At 47.2% G+C, this 27161-nt stretch overlaps 1 protein-coding gene across 1 annotated transcript in view; it reads left to right on the top strand.

Moving 5' to 3' along the window:
• Positions 1-27161, top strand: part of CFAP74 (cilia and flagella associated protein 74) — a 1328338-nt gene that overhangs the window by 708812 nt on the left and 592365 nt on the right. The window contains exon 24 of the mRNA XM_078642456.1: positions 2293-2380. Within this exon, the coding sequence (XP_078498582.1) occupies positions 2293-2380 (88 nt within the window). The remainder of the gene's footprint in view (positions 1-2292; positions 2381-27161) is intronic.

Raw genomic sequence — 27161 nt, 5'->3', positions numbered from 1 at the left:
CTGTTCACTTCTCTAGAACACATCTATTGTTCGGTAATATTAACTTAAAGAATGTTCTTTTTTTGCTTTCGCTTTCCCTTTAAAAAGTCAAATTTCCTGTAAAAAATCTTCAAATTACAGATAATGTTTTAAAAATTGATTTTGGAAAAAGCGTATATTAGATACAAATGTATGGTTTCTGCTTTGGTGTTCAGCAGAAATCCACTTGGAGAAAGACTAGTCTGTCGAAGCCTAAATGTTTTGGGCAGGCAGTGGATTGGTGTATGTATATTGCGCCCAATCCGTCCCAGAGGATGTCTCCAGGTATTCCTAATGAAGAGATGAAGGATGCAATTGAAGGGCTATCCATCCTTTTACCGAAATCAAATTCGATTATTTTGAGAAAGAGGGGGGTAAACTCCCTACACTCGATTCAAAAACCATAATTGAACCACACCTATCCTTGCCCCTTCCTGTTCATGTGCCACTACTGGTATTCTTTCATGATCTTTAACCCTTCAGTAGTGTACAGTATGCAAATAGTTTCATTTGTTAATTGTCCACTCCATCCAGTGAGAGAGCATCTCCGTCTCTAGACCGATGTCCAGTCGGAGAGCAGTCCATTGCCTCACGTTGAGCAATGTTCTCTAAGAGAGGTACTTCATTTCATGACTGACGGTATAGTCCACTGTTATTTACCATGCCATCAGCAGTGTCCGAGTCGATCCTTGTGACAAAGCCATTAGTGAACTAAGAAGCACGACAGTTGTCATGGGAACCCTGTATGTGTCCAACATTCTTATAGCTAGAGCAACATTATAGCCTATTAAATCAAACACAATGGGTTTTTGTCAGGGCCAGGGCTGCAGGGGGTTGTTTGAGGTGTTAAAACCCTCTGATAAATGTATCTGTAATAAATATTCGGATACAGGAGCTTTTACTTGGGTATGGTAAGGTGTCTCTCGGATTTCACCTGGGGTTTTTGAGTACTCACTCAGACAAGAACATACACATTCTCATCCCTGTTTTTAAGACCCTAAAACATGGTTATTTTATATAATACTATGTTTTATATATCCCCCACAATCCGCACTCCTTTCACTTTCCACTGACCCTTAAGTTTCCCCTCATGCCTCTCATATAATGAATGACATGATATGCCAGCGTGTTTGTCGTAAACTCGGAAGCTTCCTCCCCCCAGCCCCCACAGTGACCAAGCTACCCCCTGTTTTTTGTACAGCTGAATCAGTATCCCAACTCTTCGCCAAATCGATGTAGTAATACTTAAATAATTATTCAAGAGTTGTTGGTATAACTTCATTATTAATGTCGGTGGACTGGCGGCGACAGCTGGGAGCACTGCTGCTGGGCGCTGGGTCTGGAAATGACCCCCAGGAGTTCTGCAATCCCCCCGCTCCACCGGGGCTGGTCTCCTTATCAGGCGCCTCCTGGCGCGGGAATCGTGTGTGGCGGCGTGTTGCGCCGCTCAGGCGTCTGGGAAATGTAGTCCTCGGTGCTCCCCTCACGCTGCAGCCGCTGGGGTGGACTGGCGGCGACAGCTGGGAGCACTGCTGCTGGGCGCTGGGTCTGGAAATGACCCCCAGGAGTTCTGCAATCCCCCCGCTCCACCGGGGCTGGTCTCCTTATCAGGCGCCTCCTGGCGCGGGAATCGTGTGTGGCGGCGTGTTGCACCGCTCGGGCGTCTGGGAAATGTAGTCCTCGGGGCTCCCCTCACGCTGCAGCCGCTGGGGTGGACTGGCGACGACAGCTGGGAGCACTGCTGCTGGGCGCTGGGTCCGGAAATGACCCCCAGGAGTTTTGCAATACTTCAAAGGGTTAAAGGTCTTTTTACTCAGTTGAGCTGCTTGAGGACCCACGGATGAACTGGAAGGACAGTGATAATTGTTAACTGGTATGCCTTATATGTACTAGGGACCTACATATATTTAACTGTGCAGTCTGTGTGTCAGGAGCTTTTTGATTATCTGGCAGAGGAAGGGTAAAGCAGACACCACCAAGAGTTTCAGCCTGCGAGTCAAAATGCATGGGTGGATTCATATAAACACATCTTCTTTTTACAGACATTTTGCAGTCGTTTGCAGATTCACAAACTAAGGTAGTCCTGACCCTCAAGGAAACATTGTGCCTTTAGAGGTAGAAGATGGCATGGTTCTTGACATTATTGCCATTGTGGTGTTTTCATCTCGAAGGTTCCAATTATGAAGAATTCGTTCTGTTGTTCCCATGGAGTACTACAGGAAGTGTGTCTTACAATGCCTGCCGACATGCTGATTCATATAATTTGTATTTCAGATCCTCCCTCGCGGATGATGCAGGAGCCTATTTCGACAAAGAAACAGGGGTTCTGGAAGTCCCCATGATCATTTCTGTGGCAGATCAGGTGAGCAGGAGTGTTTTCAGTCTGAAAACTGCACAAGCTTTTCGGTATCTCTGATTAGTGCAGTGTCCTGACATCTTCAATGTCGTGTGTGTCCAGCAAGATAACTTATTTTCTGTGCATAAACACATAGATAATCTGTGTTCTCCATCAAGAAATCATCGGTTTTGTTCATAAATACAAAAATGTCTCTGTCCGGGTGCGGCGTCCTAGTGCACTTTTTTATGAAGAGAAATATATATTCCCTAAAACAGTTATAAAGGTGGGCTATCGTAAAACAACATTTTCTCTTATTTAATCCAAATAAGTATTATTCATATTTACTTTAAATTTACAACTGGCCTGTTTTTACGCCTATTTAATTCCTAATTTTGAAAGGAAATAAGAAGGCACCTACCTGAGAAATTTGACACAGACATTTTAAAGTCTGGCAAGCAGTCTGCTCAAGGGCCCCCACCAAGCGGTACAGACATGCTCTTTCTACTCTGTGAGGCAAAGATTCTTGAACACGGACTTTCACCTTGTGAGATAAGCATTTTGGATTTTGAGTCTGTTATAACCTGCTGCTCAGCCAATATGTGTATTGTGTGTGGAATGGTGGTGCATGGTGGTGCGTTGGAATGTTTGGGTGCCTGTGAGGTGCTGGAGTGTCGGAGTATGGACTGAGCAGCAGGGAAGCTGCTCCTGGTGGGGCTTATCATTGAAACTTACTTGCAGTGTCGTAACACAGGCCCCTGCAGCCTCTGCGGGGCAGGGTTGGAGGGGGCAATCTCCAGGGGGTCCCCTCAGCACAATACTCTGAACGGAGCGCTCCTGATTGAGTCCGGAGGGGGCCCCTCCATGTCAACTTTCATTACACCAGTGCTTACTAATGGAACGTATTACTTACCAGCAACTAAGACTAATAAACACTGTTATGTACAATATACACCTCAGCTTCTGCTCATCTGATTATTACAGAGTCCTTTTATTTTTTGCTTTTGCTTGAATCTTTTCCTTTCCCCCGCTGTTAGTGAACGTAGTGTTGTCGTAACCATTTTTCCCCTCAGCTGTTTTTCCAGATTGCTAATGAAGCTTATCAGTGTGTTGATAGGGACGTTGATTGAGCAAAATGTCAGGTGTAGTGGAAGTGACATCACTCACCCCATGTCCTTAATTACATCATAGGAAGTGATGTGATTTGACCCTAAATCTTCCCAGGAATTGATGTCACATTACTTTAACCTTGATGATATCACAATATTTGACATTGATGAAGTGCTACAACTGCCTTGATTAATATTACAACACAAAACAGACAAATGTCTGTTTTAGATAACATCTATATTAGGGTGCTGACATGATCTTTGAGAGTGGGGAGATGTAATATTTGCCCTGAATTGTAGAGAATGACATAAGCGTGGGTCATACCTCTTCTAGAGGGTTATGGGGTAGTATGGGTTCTCCCTCGAAAGTTTTTTTTTTTTTTTAAACGGGTCTTGGTACATTTTAAAGCTAAATTTTAACATAAATTTTCTATAAAAACCATAGGCTCTGAAAGAGCGCTCATTAAAAATGATTTTGATAGGGACTGCTAACTGCAGATTCCTAGCCTTAGAGTATTCCGCAGGCATTAGACTGGATCCAGAAAAGAGTAGTACCTTGATGCACTGGTAGGTGATGTCAGTTGGTGTCGTAGTATGAAGTCCACAGGAGGCCAGGTAGTGGTTCCAAGTTGTAGTTTATTAGATGGTTCAGTTACAGAGGTGATAAGGTAAGTAGCCAAGGTAGTAAGTAGGCCAGTAAGTAAGTTAGTATGAAGGCCCCACCAGGAGCAGCTTCCTTCTGCTCAGCCTGGAGTCAACTGACTAACATGAGCCACCCCACATTATGTGACATCATAGAACATTCTAAATATCCTCAGGCTGAACAAAGAGGGAAGACAGGGTGGAAAGGAGGAAGACAAGAAAAGACCATACAACATTTCCTCTTTCTTTACATGGAAAAAGAAAAGAAGAAGAAGTGAGATCAGAGTGCAAGGTAAACCAATAACAATGTTAAACATAATAAAACATATTATGTAGCATGCAGAAATGCAAAGATGCAATAACATTTCAAAAGGAATATGCAACAACAAAGGAATATGCAACAATAGACTAAAACACTAAACACTAAGCAGTAATAAAACAGAATAGGAAGAAACGGTATAACAGCAAAAATGCACTACTACAATCACGGAGAATTGTAGCAAAACAAAGGCACAAACACCATCCCCTTTTTTTCACAAGGAGAAAGCAAAACCAAGAGAACATGTGCCGAAAACCTGAAGTGACAAAACAGTCTCAGGCAAATAGACAACACATACCAAACTAGTACACCTGACGTCAAGGCAAACCCCACATAATGCGAAATGGAGAAAACAGCGAACCAGCGCTGCAAACAAAGGGACCATAACACAGAAACGTAGATCAAGAATGTATGTATGTGTAATGTAGAACGTAGGCAATACAACAGTACAACGTAAAAGCTAAAATGTACGCCTACACATCGCAGAAGAATAACAAGAAAAATGTAAAGAAGAAGTAGAAACTGCGCAGTTTGAGTCTGTGAAAAAAATGCAATATAAGCAACAGACCGAATAAATAAGCAGAATATCGGAAACTAGGCCTAACACTGAAAAGGTAACACACCCAACTCGACATAAAGTACATGTGCATTCAAGAAACCGATAGGAAAAGAATAACAACAGGGTATGTGAAGAAAAACACAGTAATATGAAATATGCATCTCACAGAATCTCACGCAAGAAAAATGAATTACACAACCACTCACAAAGGTGTGACTCACTGAATGAAAACCGAATAAACATACATGTGTACGAAAAGGAGGTAAAAGTAATAAGAATGACAGAACAAATATAGCTAAGTATACGTAACCTCCCATAAAGAAGATAAGGCTTGCTTAATATTCACACCCAAAAATATATATATATATAAAAAAAATCACTGCAAGCGATGTTGGTATGCACTAATGAATAATAGTAACCAAGTTAGAAAGAAATAACCGTAATTAATCTGTAATCACTCTTTCATAAAGAATAAAAATAATCCCAAGTGGAACATATATGACCATTAACCCTATGGGAATGAAGAATAAATATTCAAACATCGGAATCCTATACATAATGAGAAAGAAATATTGTCCCAAGAAAATAATACACTAAAATAAATAAAGTGGACACTGTGGTCTGCATGACTCTGGTGAGCGATGTCTCACCTGAAAACAAATATTGTCTCAAGAAAATAATAAAATAAAAGAAGTAGTCACTGTGGTCATTAATAGCGAAAAGGCATGCTCAGGCTTGGAAGGAGAGAACAGTACCTTGTTGAAGATTTTCCTGACAGGAGAACACATCCAAAAGATGACATCACAGAAAAAGGAGGATCGGTACAACACCCAAGGCACCAGGCATCACGGTGGAAGCAGAATTGATTATCAAGTAAACCGCCCAGTCTTATGTGTCATGGAGGACGTGGTTGGCAAGAAAACAGGAAGGCAAACTGCAAAGATGGTGCCTACCACAAAATGGCCACGCGCTTCGTGACGCCACGCTGGGTGGCTCACGGCGCTGAGGCATGCAGGCGTCGATAGGCAGCTGAGTAGGCGTCATGGAGGAACGAGGAGAGGACGTAACAGAAGCACACTGTCTCCACGCGACACAAGAAAACAGGTGAGGTGCGCGTGTATATTTTAAATTTGAAGAATGCTCTGTGGTTAGTCACAGTAGGGCCTCAAACGACGAAAGCGATGAAAAGAAGGATTAAAAACATGACCCCTCACCATAATAAAACACAGTTCTTGCTCTCGCAAACTGCCGCACAAGTTCACCTCAAAGTGTCGCTCCTCTTGAATATAATAACTTGGCAAATCCCTTAAGTATAGATAGGGAGGGCAGTTGAAAATAGAAAGTCAGTGTCTCAGTTGAAGCACAGTCCCAGACAAATTTCCTTTAGATGAAGACTGCTTCAGCAAATGTGAAGTAAAGCATGATGTAGGCAAGGAACACAGAGAAGAGCAGCAGGGTGATCAAGCCAGCTGAGTGTCTGTGGGGATTGTGGCTGAAAAGGCTGAAGACAAAGTCCTAGGCTGGATAGGTAAAGTAAGCACACAATGGGAGTACGGTTGATAGCGATGAAATAGTACAGCAGGAATTTCTTGAATGTAAGTCCATAGAATTTGAAATCACGCAGGGTTTGAAGACCAGATTGTCACCAAAATGTCGTAGTAAGATGTCCACAGGAGGCCAGGTAGTGGTTCCAAGTTGTAGTTTATTAGATGGTTCAGTTACTGAGTTGATAAGGTAAGTAGCTAAGGTAGTAAGTAGGCCAGTAAGTAAGTTGGTATGAAGGCCCCATCAGGAGCAGCTTCCTTCTGCTCAGCCTGGAGTCAACTGACTAACATGAGTCACCCCACATTATGTGACATCATAGAACATTCTAAATATCCTCAGGCTGAACAAAAAGGGAAGGCAGGGTGGAAAGGAGGAAGACAAGAAAAGACCATACAGTTGGCTCTGCGTTGGCACGTCTGTTTCCTTCGTGAAGTCGCGGTGCCCACATGAGCGCCACTCCGGCACCCTGACATCAGCTCCTTTCTTTCCTTGCCAACAGCATGGATCTGAGGAGCTAACTCAGTCATTTGTACCACTTTTTTCAACGTTTTGTGGACCCTTTTTTTGAGTATTTGCTCCCAGTGTGTTTAAGGATATGGCCCTTCCAAACGCTGTGAGTTTTAAAGCTTGTAAAGCTATATCGGTGTCGGATTCTCACTTGGTTTGTCTCTGGTGCCTGTGGTTGGGCTACGACCCCAAGGTCTGCGCTGAATGCAAGTCGGTGCACCCCAAGGTGATCCGGGTATGGGGGGGATGAAGCTTCTGGTGGCATGGCAAAAGATGACCTTGCGCCATTCCCAGTCCCGAAGGAGACCTTCGATTGGTACCCGCAGATTCTCGTTTTCCCGCTCCAAGATCTCCTCTTCGAAGCCAGGTATATCAATGAAGCAGAAAAAGAAGTCAGAACATTCTTTGGCTTCCCCCAGACATCTTGCCTCGGTGTCCTGCTCTCGCACTGCACATCCAGAACCAGAGTCGGCCCACTTCACGTTTTTCAGAGTTTCCTAGAGACAAAGTGATTCTGTCTCAGTTGAACGAGTTCTACAATGCTGTGCATGCCATCTTTGGGTCACCGACTCCCTCTGGCGTGCCTTTGGCCCGCATGGAGCCAAGAGTTGCACCTGCTGGATTACTGCCTGCAGGTCTACCCCTTACGCCAGCTGTGCCTACTGTATCTGCCCCCGGATCTGGACTGACGCTACTGCAGGTGCCCTCCTCCATCTTTGCTCCATTCCATCTGGCACCACCACCAGACCTGCTTGACGATGAGCCCATATTCATCCCTGACTCTGAGCTGACGCTGCCCTAGCACCATTCGACTTTGATGATGGCACGCTTTAGGCCCTACCTACCTCTGCACTTACTGCCCCTGGATAGATGCTTCCTTCCTGAGAGGGAAGATGAGGAAGAAGTGTTTGGTCCACTAGAGGAGGAACCATTGCCCCCTTCAATGAAGCCTTCACTGATGCCCTCCTGGGGACCTCGGCCAGAGGTTCCAGTGTACTACAGGATTGCACAATGCAACTTTCCTGCCTGAGAGACACAGCCATCTTCACCCAGCACCCCACCCCTGAGAGCCTGGTTGTGCAGGTGGCAACAGCCAAGGTTAACCAAAATGCATGCATTGTTTTAAAATTATAAATGTTTGACTTTTAATTCTAATGGATACATCTGCCAGTGGATTCCTCACCTTGTGAATATCCCCCTGCGTCAGCAACGTTCGGAAAATTCTTTTGCAGCACGCCGGCGTGGACGACGTCTTAGGAGCACGACATCTCGCGCGACTCCGACTGACGTCACTGACTCCTTCGTCGGCGTGATGACATCAGTTCCCTTTTTTCCGCGTCGTCGACGCTAACGCTTTCGGGAATCTTCTGTTGCGATTCGTGGTAACTTTGTTACTGTTGGATTTCTACTGTATCTTTTTTGGTGTAACTGTCTTTTTGAAGGATGTCGTCGCAGAAGACAGGTTTAAGCCCTGTGATGCTTGCGGGAAGATGATGTCCATCACATATCCTCATAGTGACTGCATCTGGTGCCTGAGTTCGGATCACGACGTGCAGAGTTGTCGATCCTGTCTAAAGATGAACCCGAAGGCTCTTCGAGAACGTGAGGCCAAACTGCTTGTTGCCAAATTGAAAGGTAAGGAGGCCAGGAAGAGTTCGAGGTCGAAGTCGAGGTGCTCGAAGTCAAGATTGAAGTCGAGATTGAGGTCTCGTTCGAGGTCGGCTTCGAAGTCGACGTTGGGGCATGTTTCCAGGTCTTCGAAGAAGAAACATAAGAAGAGGTGACATAGTTCCAGGCATCATTCAGGGAAGGATTCGGACTCAAAAGCTAAGTCATCTGGAAGAAGGCATCGAAGGGGCATGGTGAATCCCTCACCAAGTCGGGATCCTGAAGGTGAGGCCTTGCCTTGTGATTCTCCGGAACATTCAACATGAAGTTCGGAGTTGAATCCGTCTCCAGTTCCATCGCAATCTCCGGAACGTGAGGAGGAAGAGGTTGCTGATCCTCAGGGCTCGACGACTCCGGTTGGTCAACCCGAGGACAAAGAGGAACAAGAGGTGTCGACTCCGGTGCAGCCTCCTCAGAAGCAGCCGGTGGGTTCGTATCCTCCCTTTCCAGGTCCTGGACCCCTCGCATTTTTTAAACGCCATGTATGGTGTTTATGCGAGAGCCATGTACCCCTCTGGAGCACCGGCTGGTCCCATGGGTCAGTTGGCTTATAATTTGGGTGTGCCTCAAGCCTATGCTCCGGCGCCTTTCCTTCCTTTTATGCCGACGCCGACTCCACCTTGGCATATCTCGGCGCCGCCGAAGTCATCGCGCCGGATGCGGCTTCACCGACATCGAATAGACCTCGGGATCCACCTCGAAGCTCGACGCCAGCCCAGGCTCTGCGTTCGACCCTGGCTCCGGAGCCTTCGGAGTCGATACTGGACCCAACGAAGTCGATTCGAATGGAGAGGTCGAGGCGTGAAGCCCAGCGTCTATTGGAGGAGCAGAGTTATAGGGAAGCTGAATACGAGGAAGGTGAGCTTCTTGATCCAGAGGATCATTTTGATGACTTGCGAGAGGCAAGTGGGTTAGAGCTGTCCCCTGAGTGGGATTTGACAACAGTGTCAGGTTCTCCTTCCAAAGATGTGGCGCCTTATCACGTTGTGATCAAGAAGGCAGCAGATTTGTTGAATTTGACTTTGCCTACAGCTGAATACAAGTCAAATATACTAACTGAAGTGCTTCATTCACCATCATCAGTGGTTGAACCCATTCTTCCCTTTACTGACGCCCTTAAGGATCCAATACTGGAAGTATGGAGTAGGCCTCTAACGGCTCCTGCAGTATCTAAGGCCGTGGCTAGGCGTTACAGAGTGGCTCCTGGTGACCCTAACTTTTTGTCATCTCATCCCTTACCGGAGAGTTTGGTGGTGCAAGCTGCCTGCTCTAAGAGATCTGTAGGCTCGTTTCCTCAAGTGCCTGGTGACAAGGAGTCAAAGAAGCTGGACCAGTCTGCAAAAAAAGTATTTTCATCTGGCAGTATGGCCTTAAAATCGACAAATGCCACTTGTTTGCTAGGACGGTATATCCATGCTTTGATGGATTCAGTGAAGCAGTTGTCACCTAAGCTTCCTGAAGAAGACAGAACATTTTTTAACGAGGTGATATCTGACACGCAAGCTGCTGCTCGGCAGTTCATTCAAAGTGGTATGGACACGGCAGACTCAGTGGCAAGAGTAATGGGTTCTTCGATTGCCACTAGAAGAGCGGCTTGGCTAAAGTCCTCGGAGTTCTCGGCTGATGTTCAGGCTGCATTAATGGATTTGCCCTTTGATGGATCAGGCCTTTTAGGGAAGAAGGCTGATGCTGCATTCGAACGGTTTAAGGACAGCCGGGCAACAGCAAAATCTTTGGGATTGCAATCCAGAGGCTCTGTGACCAGGAGATATAGGGATTTGGAAGATCTTCTTTTCGACCCTATAGGCAGACACAGCAGCAGCAGCAGCAGCAGCAAAATCCTTTGTATAGGTCCTACAGAGGTAGACAAAGAGCTCGTCCCCGTGGACGTCATGCCTCCTCCTCCTCCTCTTCTTCCTCCTCTTCCTCTTCTGCTACCCACCCCCCTCCCACAGCAGCAAAGCAGCCCTAGATCCGCCGTTCCGGATCATGCGGGTCCTGTAGGGGGTCGGCTTACCTATTTTCTACGGGATTGGGAATCGGTTACATCAGATCTTTGGGTTCTCAATCTCATGGAGAATGGGTATGCTCTTCCCTTTTGGGAATTTCCCCCAAATTACCCTCCTTGCCAAGGTTTTTGCTCGGAGGACCACCTGTTGCTTCTGCAGGAGGAAGTCCTGGCACTGTTGAGAAAGGGTGCGATAGAGGTGGTTCCAGAGCAGGAAAGGGGTCAGGGATGCTACTCCTGGTATTTCCTGATCCTCAAAAAGGATGGCAGACTTCGTCCAATCCTGGATCTCAGGAACTTGAACCTTTACCTGAAGCAGGAGAAGTTCAGGATGCTCACCCTTGCGCAGGTTCTTCAAGCGCTGCTGGAAGAAGACTCGATGGTGTCGATTGACTTGCAGGATGCATATTTTTACATCCCAATCCTGAAGTCGCACAGGAAGTATCTCCGTTTTACGGTGGGTTCGCAGCATTACCAGTTTGTGGTCCTTCCGTTTGGTCTTACTACTGCGCCTCGAGTCTTCACCAAGGTGATGGCTGTGGTGGCAGCACATCTCAGAAGATCAGGGATTCCAGTATTCCCTTATTTGGACAATTGGCTGATCAAGGCGGAATCTCCAGAGAAAGAGCTCCATCATCTGCAAGACAAAACTCAGTTGTTGTACAGGTTGGGTTTTTGGATAAATGTACCCAAATCTTACCTGGTGCCCTCCCAGCGCAACCTGTTCATAGGTGCGGTACTGGATACAACTGTATGTCGGGCATTCCCTCCTCCACAACGGATTCGCGACATACAGGAAATGATTCCTTTATTTCACAATGGCGCGGTCGTTCCAGTCTTGAAGGTCCTTCGTCTGCTCGGTCTGATGGCTTCCTGCATTCTGCTGGTCAACCATGCACGCTGGCATATGAGGGCACTCCAGTGGTGCCTCCGCAGGCAGTGGTATCAACACAACGGAGATCTCAGGGAGTCTGTGAGGAGCTCAAGAGAAGCTGCAGCGGATCTGTCTTGGTGGAGCTTGGAGGGCAATCTGTCTCAAAGAAAACCCTTCCATCTACCTCCATCGGTTGCCACAGTAATAACGGATGCATCCACTCTAGGGTGGGGTGCTCATCTGGGGGATCTGGAGATCAAAGGTCTTTGGTCTCTAGAGGAAAGGTTGCTTCACATCAACCTTCTAGAATTATGGGCGATACGTCTGGCGCTCAAGGCCTTCCTCCCTTCCCTTCGCGGTTGGTCGGTTCAGGTCCTGGCGGACAACACCACCGCGATGTGGAATGTCAACAAGAAGGGAGGGGTAGGGTCGCAGTGTCTCTGCAGAGAGGAACAGTGGGAAACCGACTTTCGCAGGCCTTTGCATGATAGGGAATCGGACAAAGCACTAGCATACACTAAAAAGGTATCCCGCAACTACCGCTTCAAAAACATACAATTGCATATCCTGCATCAGGCCTATCTCACTCCTGAAAAACTCCAGAAGTATTTCCCCGATGGCTCCTTCGCCTGCCCTAGATGTCACGTGCCCGCTGCCTCTTTTTCCCATATGCTATGGGACTGTCCATCCCTCCAGAGCTAGTGGCATACGGTCCATGCTACACTCAGAACGATCACGGGGCTACGGGACCTTGACACAAGGGAGGCTAGCGCCCTAGGTATCTGTAAGCGGCATAAGCACATGAAAGTAGAGATACGCTTTGCTTCCCTAGTGCTACTCCTGGCCAAAGGGTGTATAACTATGCACTGGAAGGCGCCAGATGCCCTCCTCTGGCGGCCTCGGTGGATGTGGTCAAGAAATGGGGTGCAGCGGAAGAGGGAATACTACGGGGTGAGGAAGTCCAGGGACTTCGGAAACATCCTATCTCCATGCCTTGGGCAATGCTACTTCACTCCTTCACACAAGAAATGGCGACAGAGATGGAGACGGGGAGGAGAGGTTCTCCATTGACTCTTACAGACCCCGAGGATGCTCAGGAGGGTGAGCAACAGGCCCACACACCCGACAGGCCAGACCCAATGGCTGCCAACGACCCCTCACTTTCCCCCCCCACACAGACAGCTCTTAGCGCTGTCCCTCCCTCCTTCTCCTATCAGTTTTGACGCAAATATACCATGATGTCCCACAATAATGCAGCTTTCTGATAGATACATCTGCCTTGTGGATTCCTCACCTTGTGAATATCCCCCTTGAGTTAGCAACGTTCGGAAAATTCTTTGTAGCACGCCGGCGTGGACGACGTCATAGGAGCACGGCATCGCGCGCGACTCCGTCTGATGTCACCGACTCCTTATTAGACCCACGTCGGCGTGATGACGTCAGTTCCCTTTTTTCCGCGTCGTCGACGCTAACGGTTTCTGGGATCTACTGTGATTCAGATAGTAACTTGTTGCTATTATGTGTTACTGTTTCTCTGTCGAGTGTCTGTTCTTCGTCGTGGATGGCGTCGAGGAAGACGGGGTTCAAGCAGTGCGGATCGTGTGCCCGAATGATGTCTATTACTGATCCGCACGACGATTGTTTGTGGTGTCTTGGTTCGGACCATAATGTCAAGAATTGTCGATCCTGCTTCAAGATGAACCCAAAGGCTTTACGTGAATGTGAAGCAAAACTTCTGCTGGCCAAGGTGAAAGGAAAAGAGGCTGGAAGATCTTCGAGGTCAACATCTAGACGTTCGAGGTTGAGGCAGAAGTCGCGATCGAAGTCGAGGTCGAGATCGGCGTCGAGGTCCAGAGTGAGGTCGAGGTCCAGAGAGAGGTCGAGGTCCGGATCGAAGTCGGCTTCGGGTCATGCTTCGGGCTCCTCGAAGAAGAGGCACAAGAGGAGGAAGCATAGCTCAAGACATCACTCTGGTAAAGAGTCTTCGGATTCGAAGAGGAAGTCTTCGTCTCGAAAACATCACAAGGACTTCGTGTCACCTTCACCTATGCGATCTCGTGACGATTCCCCGGTTCCGGAGCAAGAACCGGATGCAGAGTCGCGCCATTCTTCGGAGCATGAAGGAGATGGGGAGATTTCACGGTCACCGACTCCGGTGGAAAACCCTGGAAATCAAGAGGGCCAAGATGAACCGATGCCGGAGCAGCCTCCCTCGGAGCAGCCGATGGGTTCGTACCCTCCCTTTCTTCGTCCTGGACAGGACCCCTCGCATTTCCTTAATGCTATGTTTGGCGTTTATGCGAGGACAATGTACCCCACTGGTGTACCTGCTGGTCCCATAGGTCCATAGTCTTTTAACTTGGGTGTCCCTCAAGCTTACGCTCCGGCACCTTTTATGCAGTTTATGCCGACGCCTTATACACCTTGGCTCGGTACGGCGCCGCCAGGTCATCGACTCCGCACACGGCTTCGCCGGCTCCGGAGCGACCTCGAGAACTGGATCCAGGTACGACGCCGGTTCGAGATTCTCATCCTCCAGCTGTCCCGGCTCCTCGTTCGACACCGTTTCCGGCTCCGTCGGAGTCGTTACCGGATCCGACGACTTCGATTCGTTTGGAGTGGTCGAGGCGCAGAGCTCAGCGCCTCTTGGAGGAAAAGGAGTATGAAGATCCTGAAGTAGAGGAAGGAGAACTTCTGGATCAAGGGGACTGTTTTGAGGACCTGCATAGTGCTAGTGGCCTGGACCTCTCTCCTGAGTGGGGTTTGCCATCAGTTTCTGATGCACCATCTAGGGACGTGGCACCCTACCATGTTGTCATTAGGAAGGCTGCAGATCTGCTCAATCTGACTTTACCTACCGTTGAGTTCAAGCCTAGCATCCTCACGGAGGTTTTGCATTCGCCTTCATCTATTATAGAGCCTACACTCCCATTCACTGAGGCTTTGACCGAGCCAATAATGGAGGTCTGGAAGAGACCATTGACTGCTCCTGCGGTGTCCAGGTCGGTGGCGAGACGTTATAGGGTAGCACCTGGTGACCCTGAGTTTCTCTCTTCGCATCCTTCTCCGGAAAGTCTGGTTGTGCAGGCCGCTTGTTCCATTAGGTCTGCAGGTTCTTTTCCACAGGTGCCAGCAGATAAAGACTCAAAAAAATTGGACCAGTCTGCGAAAAAGATTTTCTCCTCGGGTAGCATGGCTCTTAAATCTACCAATGCTACTTGCCTGCTGGGGAGATATGTTCATGCATTGATGGACTCTGTGAAACAATTGTCATCTAAGCTTCCGGAGGAAGATAGAAAGAACTTCAATGAGGTGGTCTCTGATACTCAGGCTGCAGCCCGCCTAGTAATTCAGAGTGGCATGGACACGGCGGACTCTGTGGCCAGAATAATGGGCTCTACTGTTGCCACGAGGAGGGCCGCATGGCTCAAGTCTTCTGAATTTTCAGCAGATGTACAATCTACTCTAATGGACTTACCATTTGACGGAACAGGCCTCTTTGGGAAAAAAGCGGATGTAGCTTTGGAGAGGTTCAAAGAAAGCCGGGCAACGGCAAGGTCTTTGGGCCTGCAGGCTAGAGGCTGTGCCACTAGGAAGTTTAGGGGATTTGGTAGATCGACTTTTCGTCCCTATAAACAAGGCCAGCAGCAGCAGCAGCAAAACCCTTTTTATAGATCATACAGAGGTAAACAAAGGGGTTGTGCTCGTGGACGCCAAAGCCTCCTCCTCCTCTACTTCCTCCTCTAACAATCAACCCCCACCCGCAGCAGCAAAGCAGCCCTGGATTCTCCATTCCGGATCATGCGGGTCCGGTAGAGGGTCGGCTTACTCATTTTCTACGGGATTGGGAATCGGTTACATCGGATCTTTGGATTCTCAATCTCGTAGAAAATGGGTATGCACTTCCTTTTCAGGAGTTCCCTCCCAATTATCCTCCTTGCCAAGGTTATTGTTCGGAGGACCACCTGCTTCTCCTGCAGGAAGAAGTCCTGGCACTGTTCAGAAAAGGTGCGATAGAGGTGGTTCCAGAGCAGGAAAGGGGTCAGGGGTGCTACTCCCGGTATTTCCTGATCCCCAAGAAGGATGGCAGGCTTCGGCCAATCCTGGACCTCAGGATTTTGAACCTCTATCTCAAACAGGAGATGTTCAAAATGCTCACTCTTGCACAGGTTCTTCAGGCGCTGATGGAAGAAGACTGGATGGTGTCGATTGACTTGCAGGATGCGTATTTTCACATCCCCATTCTGAAGTCGCACAGAAAGTATCTCCGTTTTACGGTGGGGTCGCAACACTACCAGTTTGCGGTCCTTCCGTTTGGGCTTACTACTGCGCCTCGAGTTTTCACCAAGGTGATGGCAGTGGTGGCTGCGCATCTCAGAAGGTCGGGGGTTCCTCTGCTCCCCTATCTGGAGGACTGGCTGATCAAAGCAGAGTTACCGGAGAAGGTGCTCCATCATCTGCAAGAGACAACTCAGTTGTTGCACAGGTTGGGTTTTTCGATAAATGTACCTAAGTCTCACCTGGTGCCCTCCCAGCGCAACCTGTTCATAGGTGCGGTACTGGACACTTCTGTATGTCGTGCATTCCCTCCTCCTCAAAGGATTCGCGACATTCAGGAAATGATTCCTTTATTCTACAATGGAGCGGGTCCTCACTGACCCACCCGCCTCCCCGTTGTCCACTCTGCTATACCTGAGTTTATGTTTTTATGTTTGTATATATTTTTGGTTTTTGATACCTTTGCTACACTCTATGTGTGCAGTTTTGATTTATATGTACTATGTACACTGTATATATGTATTTTTACTGTCATTGGTCCGTCCGGGTGCCTCGAAGGCACAGAAAAAAGGGCGGAACTGACGTCATCACGCCTACGTGGGTCTAATAAGGAGTCGGTGACGTCAGACGGAGTCGCGCGTGATGCCGTGCTCCTATGACGTCGTCCACGCCGGCGTGCTACAAAGAATTTTCCGAACGTTGCTGACTCAAGGGGGATATTCACAAGGTGAGGAATCCACAGGCAGATACTGTATCTACCAGAAAAAGCGTTACCGAAGGGAAGTAACTAGTTCCTCAGGCACTTACGTACTTGTAAACATAACATAAGACACAGTGTATCCCAGTTTCTACCCCAAGTTGGTTCAATGTTAGAATGTGGCTACTATTTCAGAACCCCTACAAGCCCATGAGCGGGGAGACGCTGCACATCACACCCCCAGCACGCAGAGGTGAATGACATGCGGGAACATTCCTTATAGATGGACACAGACCCATGAGGGTCATCGCCAACTAATGGACTGAGCGAAGAAGCTCAATAACCTTCCAATCCTTATGATATAATATTATGTTCCCGTGCGGGGTTACTCATATGCCAACACCATCGGCAATTAAAGATGTGATGAATGTAAAATGTTTAAATGCCAATAAACATGTTTAAAAAAAAAAATCATCTGTTTGTGGAATTGATGAACAATATCAAATGAATAAATATAAATAGCTTTTCTTTCATAGAGGATCCAAAACTGGTTCTATTAAAAATTGTTGTTCTCTCAGATTATTAGTTTTAATTTTATATAGACATATAAGAACACACTATTTGGGTGGCCAGTGATCTTAGAGTAGTGCTCCGGGCCAGAATTCCTTTTACGCACTGCTTTTTATTGGGTATCGTTATAAGTATTCTTCCTCCTCTCACTTGTATGTTACCCTGCATGGCTGTACCCTTCTCTGCAGAGTATATTGTAGCCAGACTTTGTTTCTGGCTTTGGAATCACATCCTCTTCAAAGCTTTCTTTGGATCCACCTTTGCTGTATCAAACCACTTCCAGGAGATCAGCCCATGGCCTAGAAGATGGAACGTACAAGCAAAGGAGGTGGACTGCCTACTCATTTCGTGTGTCGAAATCTGCCAAAAAGCCCAACTGCAGCTCCTAATATACTGAAGTCTGTCAGGCCCTGAAACACAAAGCCACTGAATATTACGGTATGTGTCCCATCTACAAGGAAAGCTGTGACTGGCAGTTTTTTGGAAAGCTGGTTTCCAAGGAGCCGAAAAACTGAAAAAGTGAGATGCACTTGGAAATGATTTATTCTGCCTAAAGTTTTGAGTGGGCTTATGAGTTAGATGGTTCGCTGATACCTAACTCCTGCTGTTTCTAAATTAAAGTTGTGTCTGTGAACCAGGTAATCAGATCACTTTCCAACTTGAAGAAGCACAGTGCACAAAAATATAGAAAGGATGGACTAGAGGCAGAAAGCCTCACTGTCTGCCTGATGGAGGTAGGCTATATGGGGTGCTGAAAGCCTATCTTATTGAAGCCTAGATCTACTAATGGGCAGAGTAGTATTGTGCTGCTGTAAGGACCTTTGATTGTAAAGTACCTGCTAATTGTGGTGACCTATTGCTTATTCCTGACCCATGTACACCAACATCACGAGCAACCGCTTTATCACCACTCTGCATTTTCTAGAGAGAGGATTGAATCCTGATTGACACCCTTTGCCCGTTGTGTGTGTGCGACTGCTACAGAAGATAAGGAGTCTTAAAGGCTGGATGACTTTCTTGTGTTGTGTTGCATCCCCATGAGTGTGGCTCATGTGCTGTGTTCTCCCACCGGCTGGTGCCTGGCCCTGACTACAAAGACCATATAGCCATAACATAACATAACATAACATAACATAACATTGTCACTAGAATGTAGACCATTAAATGTTCACACCTAGACCAATAAAAATCTGCAACTTCTGTTCAGCTTTGCAGAGAATTTTTATTTTTAAGCCCATACAGGCAATGAGACATTTCTGCACATTTGGAACAACGGACAGCTCAGAACCTCTACAGAGTTCTCAACATGGTTTATCAAATGCTAACAGATCTAACAAGAAAATATTATCACTTGACCTCATCAATATAACACATATCCATTTATTGGAGCATGACAAACCTAACTATGAAGGTAATATTTTGAATTAGAAATTCGCATCCAACCTCAGGAACACAAAAGAACTAAAAGCGCAGAGAATTAACTCACAGCAATTAGACACCAAAGTAAAATGGACACTGCAAAAAAGTCCCAAGAAATCTCTTTCGTTCCAACCATTAAATATTTATGCTACAATCTAATGGCATTATAAATATTCACGAACAGATAATATGCAAAAAATTGGATGCCTGCCATATATAGCCTAGGGAATGCACAATAAGTTGAGGTCAAACAAATAACACTAAACCTGAGGTCATACTATTGAGAAGCAACAATGACTGGCTAAGACAGTGCTGCCTTTTGTCCTTATTAATAATAATCTTTATTCGGCAGTAATCATAGCCATAAAAGAAACCACAGTTAAAAACAGCATCAAGTACTTTTGATAGCGGGGGGCGGAGCTAGCCGCGCTTGGAAATGGCCGCGCCGTAGGCGAGCTCTCCTGATCGAGCCACAATCCTTCAGCTTATCCTGGGTTTCAATGAACCACATTCGCCCACACCCGCCTGCCTATGAAGCGGACTGTCTGAGCTATCGACTGATACCACTCCTGTGCAAATCGGCCAACATTGCCGCACCGACATCGATCTGACCGGGAGTGGAGCGCTGCCCTGCCTACCTGTACGTGACCACGTTCGAGCTACGCGAGCCCGAGGCTGCGCTGGTGTGAGGTAGGCCGCATCGGCCTGAGAGGGTGCTGGGACCATCGCTCTCCGAAGCGCGCTCCTGCTTGGGTCTCACGGGACTTACCACACCTGGCTGGGGCTTCGTCCACAACTCTTCACCCCATCCTAAACACCGGACCCTTGTTGGAGGACGATCCGACTCCTATCTGCGCTACAATTGGGCCTCTTCACCAAAGGCTCCCCTCCCCCCCTGACCGCCACGAACTTGCTGTCGGAACACGCGGATCTCAGCCGGGGGGCTGCAAACACCACTGCCACCATGGGTAAGCCGGAGAAGACACAGACAAAAATTCAATTTGAGAACCAGCGGAAATTGCCCATACCCTCCACAGACCGCCAAACACCACCCCGCGACTCTGCACCCTCTGCTGCGGCCCAGACGACGCTGGACGTGCAGGCGATGTTCACCGCCATTCAATCCACCCTAACCAACACTGATGGGAAAATTGATTCACTCACTTATCGAGTGGACCGCATGTCGGAACGCCTAGATAAGCAGACTGAGCGTATGGACATGGCGGAACGCCGAATATCGGACGCTGAAGATGCCACAAACCAACTTGAACTGAAACATAAGAAGGTGGACGCTCTCTTGCAAAGCCTCACGGCCAAAACAGAAGATTTGGAAGCACGCTCGCGCCGCTGCAACCTGCGCATACTGGGCATTGCGGAGACAACTCAAATCAGAAATATGGAAGCATATGTAGAGACCCTTTTGACGACCATATTGGGCAAGGACATTTTTCAACAGTTTTCATCGTGGAACGGGCGCATCGGACTTTGGCGCCAAAACCGGCGGTTGGAGACAAACCGCGCCCAATCATCGCCAAACTCTTGAATTATAGAGACAGAGACGCCGCGCTCCGGAAATCCCGGGAGCTTGGATCTCTCACACATGAGGGCATGAAGATCTCCATATACCCAGACTTTACTTCTCATGTGCAGGAGGCCAGAAAGCAATACGTGGACATCAAGCGGAAACTGAGAGACAATGGTATTCAGTATGCAATGCTATACCCGGCACGCCTCAAGGTCACCATGGATGGATCCAGCGTTATATGCAATACACCCCGAGAAGTAGTTAAATACTTGCAGGCCAACCATCCGCATGTCCTGAGGCGCAAATCGCCACGCGGACAGAACCAGGACCAAGACCCTCCTTCAGATGCAGAGTGACTGATGCATAACGTACCCGATATGCTGGAAGGTTTGTGACTGTATCTCTGGACCATGTTAGATGAAACGTTTTCCTTTTTTGACCCTTGCTTAGGCTGCTGCTCCTCATTGTTACTAGCTAGCTATTGCACCGCCACTACATGCCGTGGACACTGAAACCCACCGACCACTGACTCGCGCTTTTGCGAGTGGCTTGATCACCCAGCGTCTAAATGCTGGGAGTTGTGCGGGCGGCTACCGGCCCCCCCCTCTGTGTAATCCACACTTTTTGACTAGTTAAGTTCGAAGGCACCCTGTCATTAGGGATGCCTGCCAGTTGTTGTTGTTGTTGTTTCGGGATGACTGAATGGGGTTATGGCTTTGTCATAATTGGGATGGCGAAGTGGGTGGTGGGCGGAGGGGGGGGTTCGACGACGGATACTGATGTCATGATTTGCTTCAGCTATAATACTGTTCCTGATTGTTGGAATACACGCTTTGTATTCCCTGACGCACTGCAATTACATGTATTGTTGAAATGTACAAATGGTAGTGGGTAGATGCTTAAAGTTGCTGACGTGGAATGTCAGAGGCCTTAACAGCCCAAAGAAGATCAGACAGATATTTGCATACCTGGACCGTCATCACATAGATCTGGTCCTTTTGCAAGACACCCACCTTCTCCCTGGTAAGGCCAAGACACTGGGGTGCCGCTGGGCTGAACACTCTGTCTCTGCCACTTATTCCTCTTATGCTCGAGGGGTATCGATCTTAATACGTCGTGGGATTCCATTCTGCTTAGAACGCACAGACATAGACCAAAATGGTAGATTTGTCATTGTAACTGCCACACTCTGTGGCACTAGAGTAGGGGTTGTTAATATATACGGACCAAACACTGATGACCCTGAATTTTATCTCTCTCTACTCACCAAATTGCGAGATTATCCCCCGCTGGAATGGATCTGGGGTGGGGATTTAAACATAGCACTTGACTCTGCCTTTGATAGATCACAAGACACAGTTGAACATCATAGGCGCGCGGCGGACGCTCTCCTCCATGGCATTGAGGAATATGGCCTACGTGATATCTGGAGAGACCGCAACCCCACAAAACGAGAAAGTACGCATTCCTCTGCAGCACATGCCAGTTGGTCCCGCCTCGACTACTGGCTACTATCGGAGCGAGCATCCACATGGGCCACTGAGATCTCACATCTCCCAAAAACGCTGTCAGACCACAACCCGGTATTGCTGTCTTTAGCCGTTCCATCCCACACTCCTCCCCCATTCACATGGCGCTTCAATGCCATAGCACTCATTGACCCCCTATATAAAGAAACCATACACAAGGAGATAGAGGATTTTTTTCCGATTAACAGTAAATCCGTAGACAGTGCTGGTACGCTCTGGGAAGCATTTAAAGCCACGCTTCGCGGGGTATGTATCTCCACAACTGTAGGTATCCTGAAAGATATTAGAACGCAATTGCAGAACTGCGAGGCAGATACCGTCGGCTAGAAATAGAGTTCGACTCCACGCACGATACTGGGGTGTTAGCTGACATACGCGAGGCTATCTCACGGTATAACGCGCTGGCGGACGACGAAATTAAATACACGTCCAAGAGGGGCAGAGCGCGTAGATTGGGTGAGGGGGGTCGCCCTGGCCGGGTGCTGGCGCAGAAGGTGTGCGCGCAACATAAACGACAATTAATCACACACATCACGGACGACCAGGGTCATTCGCATTTTGACACCCCTAATATCCTCAACACGTTTGTCTCCACATACCGTGACTTCTACACCACACAACACACGGCCACTGAATCTGACATATTCAACTATATCGAGGATTTGACACTGGTGTGGCTATCGGACTCTCACCGAGACTTTTTAGCCTCGCCTATAACAGAGAAGGAGACCCTCACTGCTATCAAATCCTTGCCGAATGGGAAAGCCCCGGGCCCGGATGGGTTCACGGCGGAATTCCATAAAGCATACGCAGAGGACCTTATCCCACCCCTCCTTGAAATGTATGATGAGGCCCACACCGACGGCGTTCTACCACAGACACTACGGGAGGCTGTCATAGTCGCACTTCTCAAACCCGACAAAGATGCCACTAGAGCACATTCCTACCGACCTCTGTCGTTAATAAATACAGATGTGAAAATACTCGCGAAAATCATTGCCATGAGACTGCAACCACTGATGCCCACCATTGTACTACCAGATCAATCTGGCTTCATCCCTGACAGATCCACCACACATAACCTGAGGACGATCTTTGCTCTAATATACCAGTTGAGGCCGGATCTCTGTGCTGTGGCGGTGCTTTTAGATGCAGCCAAGGCCTTCGACTCGGTGGAGTGGCCATATATGTTTGCGATTCTGGGGCGTATTGGCCTGCCCCTGCGTCTGCTAACTTGGATCAAACTCCTATACACGAACCCCACGGCACGCGTCAGGGTTGATGGTTTTGTCTCAGACGCCATACCAATACAGCGAGGCACCAGGCAGGGCTGCCCACTCTCCCCCCTACTTTTCTCGATTATACTAGAACCACTAGCCTGTAAAATCCGTCAGAAATATGCTCACACTGCACTTGGGTTTCGCCTCCGGCCTATCAGCATTTCGCTATATGCGGATGACATGGTCCTATACCTTCGCGACCCGGATACTAATTTATCCCCTGTACTACGGGAATATGTGAAATTTGGCAGACACTCTGGCCTCACCATAAATTGGTCTAAATCCGCAGTGATCCCATTAACCACAAGCACACAACCTCCACAACTAGATTTCCCCCTCATGTGGCAGGATGACCCCATAAAATACCTTGGGATATGGGTACACCGAGATGTGGAACTTGTAATTCGACACAATTATGGCACAGTGGTTGATCACATCGAAACGCAGATACAGAGGTGGAAGACACTCCCGCTTTCCCTCGCTGATAGAATCTCCCTACTGAAAATGTTAGTGCTCCCCAAGTTGCTCTACCTCTTCGTTAATATCCCGATCACCCCACCCCCCTCGGTGTTTGCCAGACTGCGCACGGCGTTCACACAGCTCATCTGGGCGGGGAAACAAGCCAGGATTAGTCTCCGTACACTCACCCTTCCATACACTGCAGGCGGCTTCACGGTATCCGATGCTTATCTTTACTACCTGTGTGCCCAGGCACAGTTTGCCTACTACTGGCATCATCCAGTGCGCTATATGCCACATTTAGCGTTTGAAGAAGGAGACGCACACCCAATACCGCTCACAAGCATTCTATCACACACTAGACCACATCTAGCGGACAAAGAAATAAACACAATCCGTACCACCACTCACGCATGGACACGATTAAGTACGCTAGCATGTAAATCCCCTATATATGCTCCGAGTCTCCCATTGGCATGGCACTCCGACCTCTCCGTCACGGGGGAGCGGAATAACATGACCATACTGGAACAGGCAGGCTTTTCGACCCTGGGGGACCTTTACCCCAATGGCTCCTTCATTACACACGAAGATCTGGAATATATTAGTAACCAAACCCCACTCTTTCGTTTCCTGTATCACAGACTGCGGGCCGCGGCTCGAGAACTATACCCCTCCTTCCCCGAGGAGCCCCCCACCTTCCACTCTCTACAACTACTAATTACCTCACCCACTCATGCCCACATTCTGTCCAAACTGTACAGGCAAGCGCAGGATGAAATCGGCGCTGACACCGTCCCGATGAGAGATAAATGGTCCAGAATGCTAGATACTCCCCTTACGGAAGAAGACTGGACAGCGGCCTGCACGCTGACATCGCTCCTCACCCCTAACGGGAATCTACGTATACTTCATTATAAATATCTACATCAGGTATATCACACTCCCCTAAAACTGTACAAACTTAAACTGCGGGATGATGCCAAATGTAAAAAATGTGCGATGGATGGCGCAGACTTTGCACACCTAACCTGGTGCTGTGTGAAAATACAGCAATACTGGAAGAATGTAACCGCCCATTTAACGACATTGCTATCATGTGATATTCCCTGTACTCCTAGAGTATGCCTGCTGGGCTTGGACACCCCCCTCAGAGCGAATGGCAAGAAACTCATGGCTTTGTTACTGCTGCTGGCGAAACGCAGACTATCTATACACTGGGATAGTAAACATTCCCCCCTAATTAAAGACTGGTTGATGGACGCTGCCTACTGCAGGGATAACTTTATGATATATGCGGAGGAACTGCCGACTGCCTCTAAACCTTCTGATATTTGGGGCCCACTGTCTGACTATCTTCGCACTGCCCCGGATCCTCTTGCAGAGGCTCCTGCAACTGGGATCCGTCCCTAGCTTTCTGCCTGTACAAATTCACACGCTGCATTATATATGTAAGGTGCAAGTATGGAATGTCTGTTTAGGTATATATTGTTTGCAAGTCTGTAGCTCTGAGATGTATTACTTTGTAAATCTGTGGCATATTGCTTAAGCCTGAAACATGACATGTATCTGTCGTCTGAGTTTATGTAAAACTTGATAAATAAAATAAAAAAATAAAAATAAAAAAAAGTACTTTTGATAGCAGCAAGTCATCCAGGTGTACAGAATGTTAGATTGTCTTTGGCCTCAGTACAATTCTGTTAAAATGGGTCCATAAAAATACACATGCAAAAAAGAAAAACATTTTACACTTACCAATTGTTCTGACAACAATCCTTGTCATCATCTAAGTCAGAAATTGAATATATATCAGTGGATACTCGTCAAAGATACAAATTCATTAAGAAATTCAGAGGATGTGGCTAGCCGAAGTGAGATAAAATGCTACAAAAGATGAAAACTCAAAATATTGAAAAGGAGACTAAAAAGGAAAAAAACAAATATATGAGAAATTAAGTCTGTAATTGACACAAGGTAGTGAAGGAAATTACCATGAGCATGGCCCCAAAAAGAATTCGATGTTTATCTAACTGGTTTATTGATTTTATCTTAAATAGTACTTCTGTTTAGACAACAAAGTATGTTAAACTTAAGAAACAATATGTGGCTTGATAGTGAAAGCAACTGTGCAAAGAAAGGTCTGAGAACGTTATATGAAGTAGTTTGCTAAGACTTCTAGCAAATGGATACTAATTAAGCACATACAAACTATAACAAATATAACGCCCTACTGAGAAAGATAAAAAGGACCCTGTTAAAGTTTAGCAATATATAGAATTGGTATTAAGTAGATAAGACATGGTCAAGCTTTGGAAGTTGGTAAAGGTGGCCTTTTATCAAGAGCATTTAGAAACCTCTCCCAGCATTACAGAGCACCAGTGACTGGAATATATATTAGATCTGTACTAAATAAAAAATGCTCCCGAGTCTCCAGTCAAATCACTTGTTTTAACATGTCATGAAATTATTCCTAAGCTTACATTACCTTAAATGAGAATATATTGAACTAATAGCTTTTATCAGTCAGGGTAAATCGCCAGGCCCTGATGGAATACCTAATTTTGTTTTTAATGTTAGTCTCACAATATGAGCTCACATTTTACATCTAGCTTTTCTATTTAATATTCTTTTTGGAGTGTGCATCTAAGAGTTTTGTTGAAATTGTACTCGAAGTGCAGGAAGAATTGGCTTAACTCATGAAACAGTCCCTGGAACAGGCAAGGTTTAGACCCCAAACTAAGGCCCATGATAAAACATGGGCATAGGAGCAGATAGGTCAAAAAGTGAAATACCGAGAAATATAGAAGTTAGAAATGGCCTATAGCAAACCTTATTTTAGGTCCATTACTGTTTACATTGTTTTTATATTGATCTCTCTTCCTTTTTTATAGCTTTAAATGTAGCCCCCATGGAGTCGATGGATAGTATATAAGGGTTGTATTCCCTGTTATTGATTTGGTTATAATGGACCACACGCGGTACAAAAGGGGGTGGTAATGGACGGAGCATCTGAACCAATCAAACACTCACACCCAGTCAAAAGATCTGGGTTTAATCCATCACCGTTCTTTAGCCCACTCTGCCACCCCGGTTCAGACATGGCTATATGCAAATCAGTCTGACCCGGTGCCTCATGGGAACAGTCCAGCCCGAACTGCCAAGCCATGCCTTCCCTGGACCGGAAACAAGCTTCCGAGGACCGGTTTCTGGCATTACAGCCGTCTTCAGCCCGGCTTGCTTGAATCCAGTGGCAAAGTGAGCAAGAGACTCACGTCTGAGCATACCCTGCTACACTTATGGCGGCCAAAAGTGGTACAAAAGGGGGTGGTAATGGACGGAGCATCTGAACCAATCAAACACTCACACCCAGTCGAAAGATCTGGGTTTAATCCATCACCGTTCTTTAGCCCACTCTGCCACCCCAGTTCAGACATGGCTATATGCAAATCAGTCTGACCGTGTGCCTCATGGGAACAGTCCAGCCCGAACTGCCAAGCCATGCCTTCCCTGGACCGGAAACAAGCTTCCGAGGACCGGTTTCTGGCATTACAGCCGTCTTCAGCCCGGCTTGCTTGAATCCAGTGGCAAAGTGAGAAAGGGACTCACGTCTGAGCATACCCTGCCACACTTATGGCGGCCAAAAGCGGTACAAAAGGGGTTGGTAATGGACAGAGCATCTGAATCAATCAAACACTCACACCCAGTCAAAAGATCTGGGTTTAATCCATCATTGTTCTTTAGCCCACTCTGCCACCCCAGTTCAGACATGGCTATATGCAAATCAGTCTGACCCTGTGCCTCATGAGAACAGTCCACCCCG

Source organism: Lissotriton helveticus, chromosome 5_1, assembly GCF_964261635.1.
Source record: "Lissotriton helveticus chromosome 5_1, aLisHel1.1, whole genome shotgun sequence".
In the NCBI taxonomy this organism is placed as follows: Eukaryota; Metazoa; Chordata; class Amphibia; order Caudata; family Salamandridae; genus Lissotriton; species Lissotriton helveticus.
Note: the sequence above shows the minus strand (reverse complement) of the source record. Positions and strands in the feature narration are given on the sequence as shown.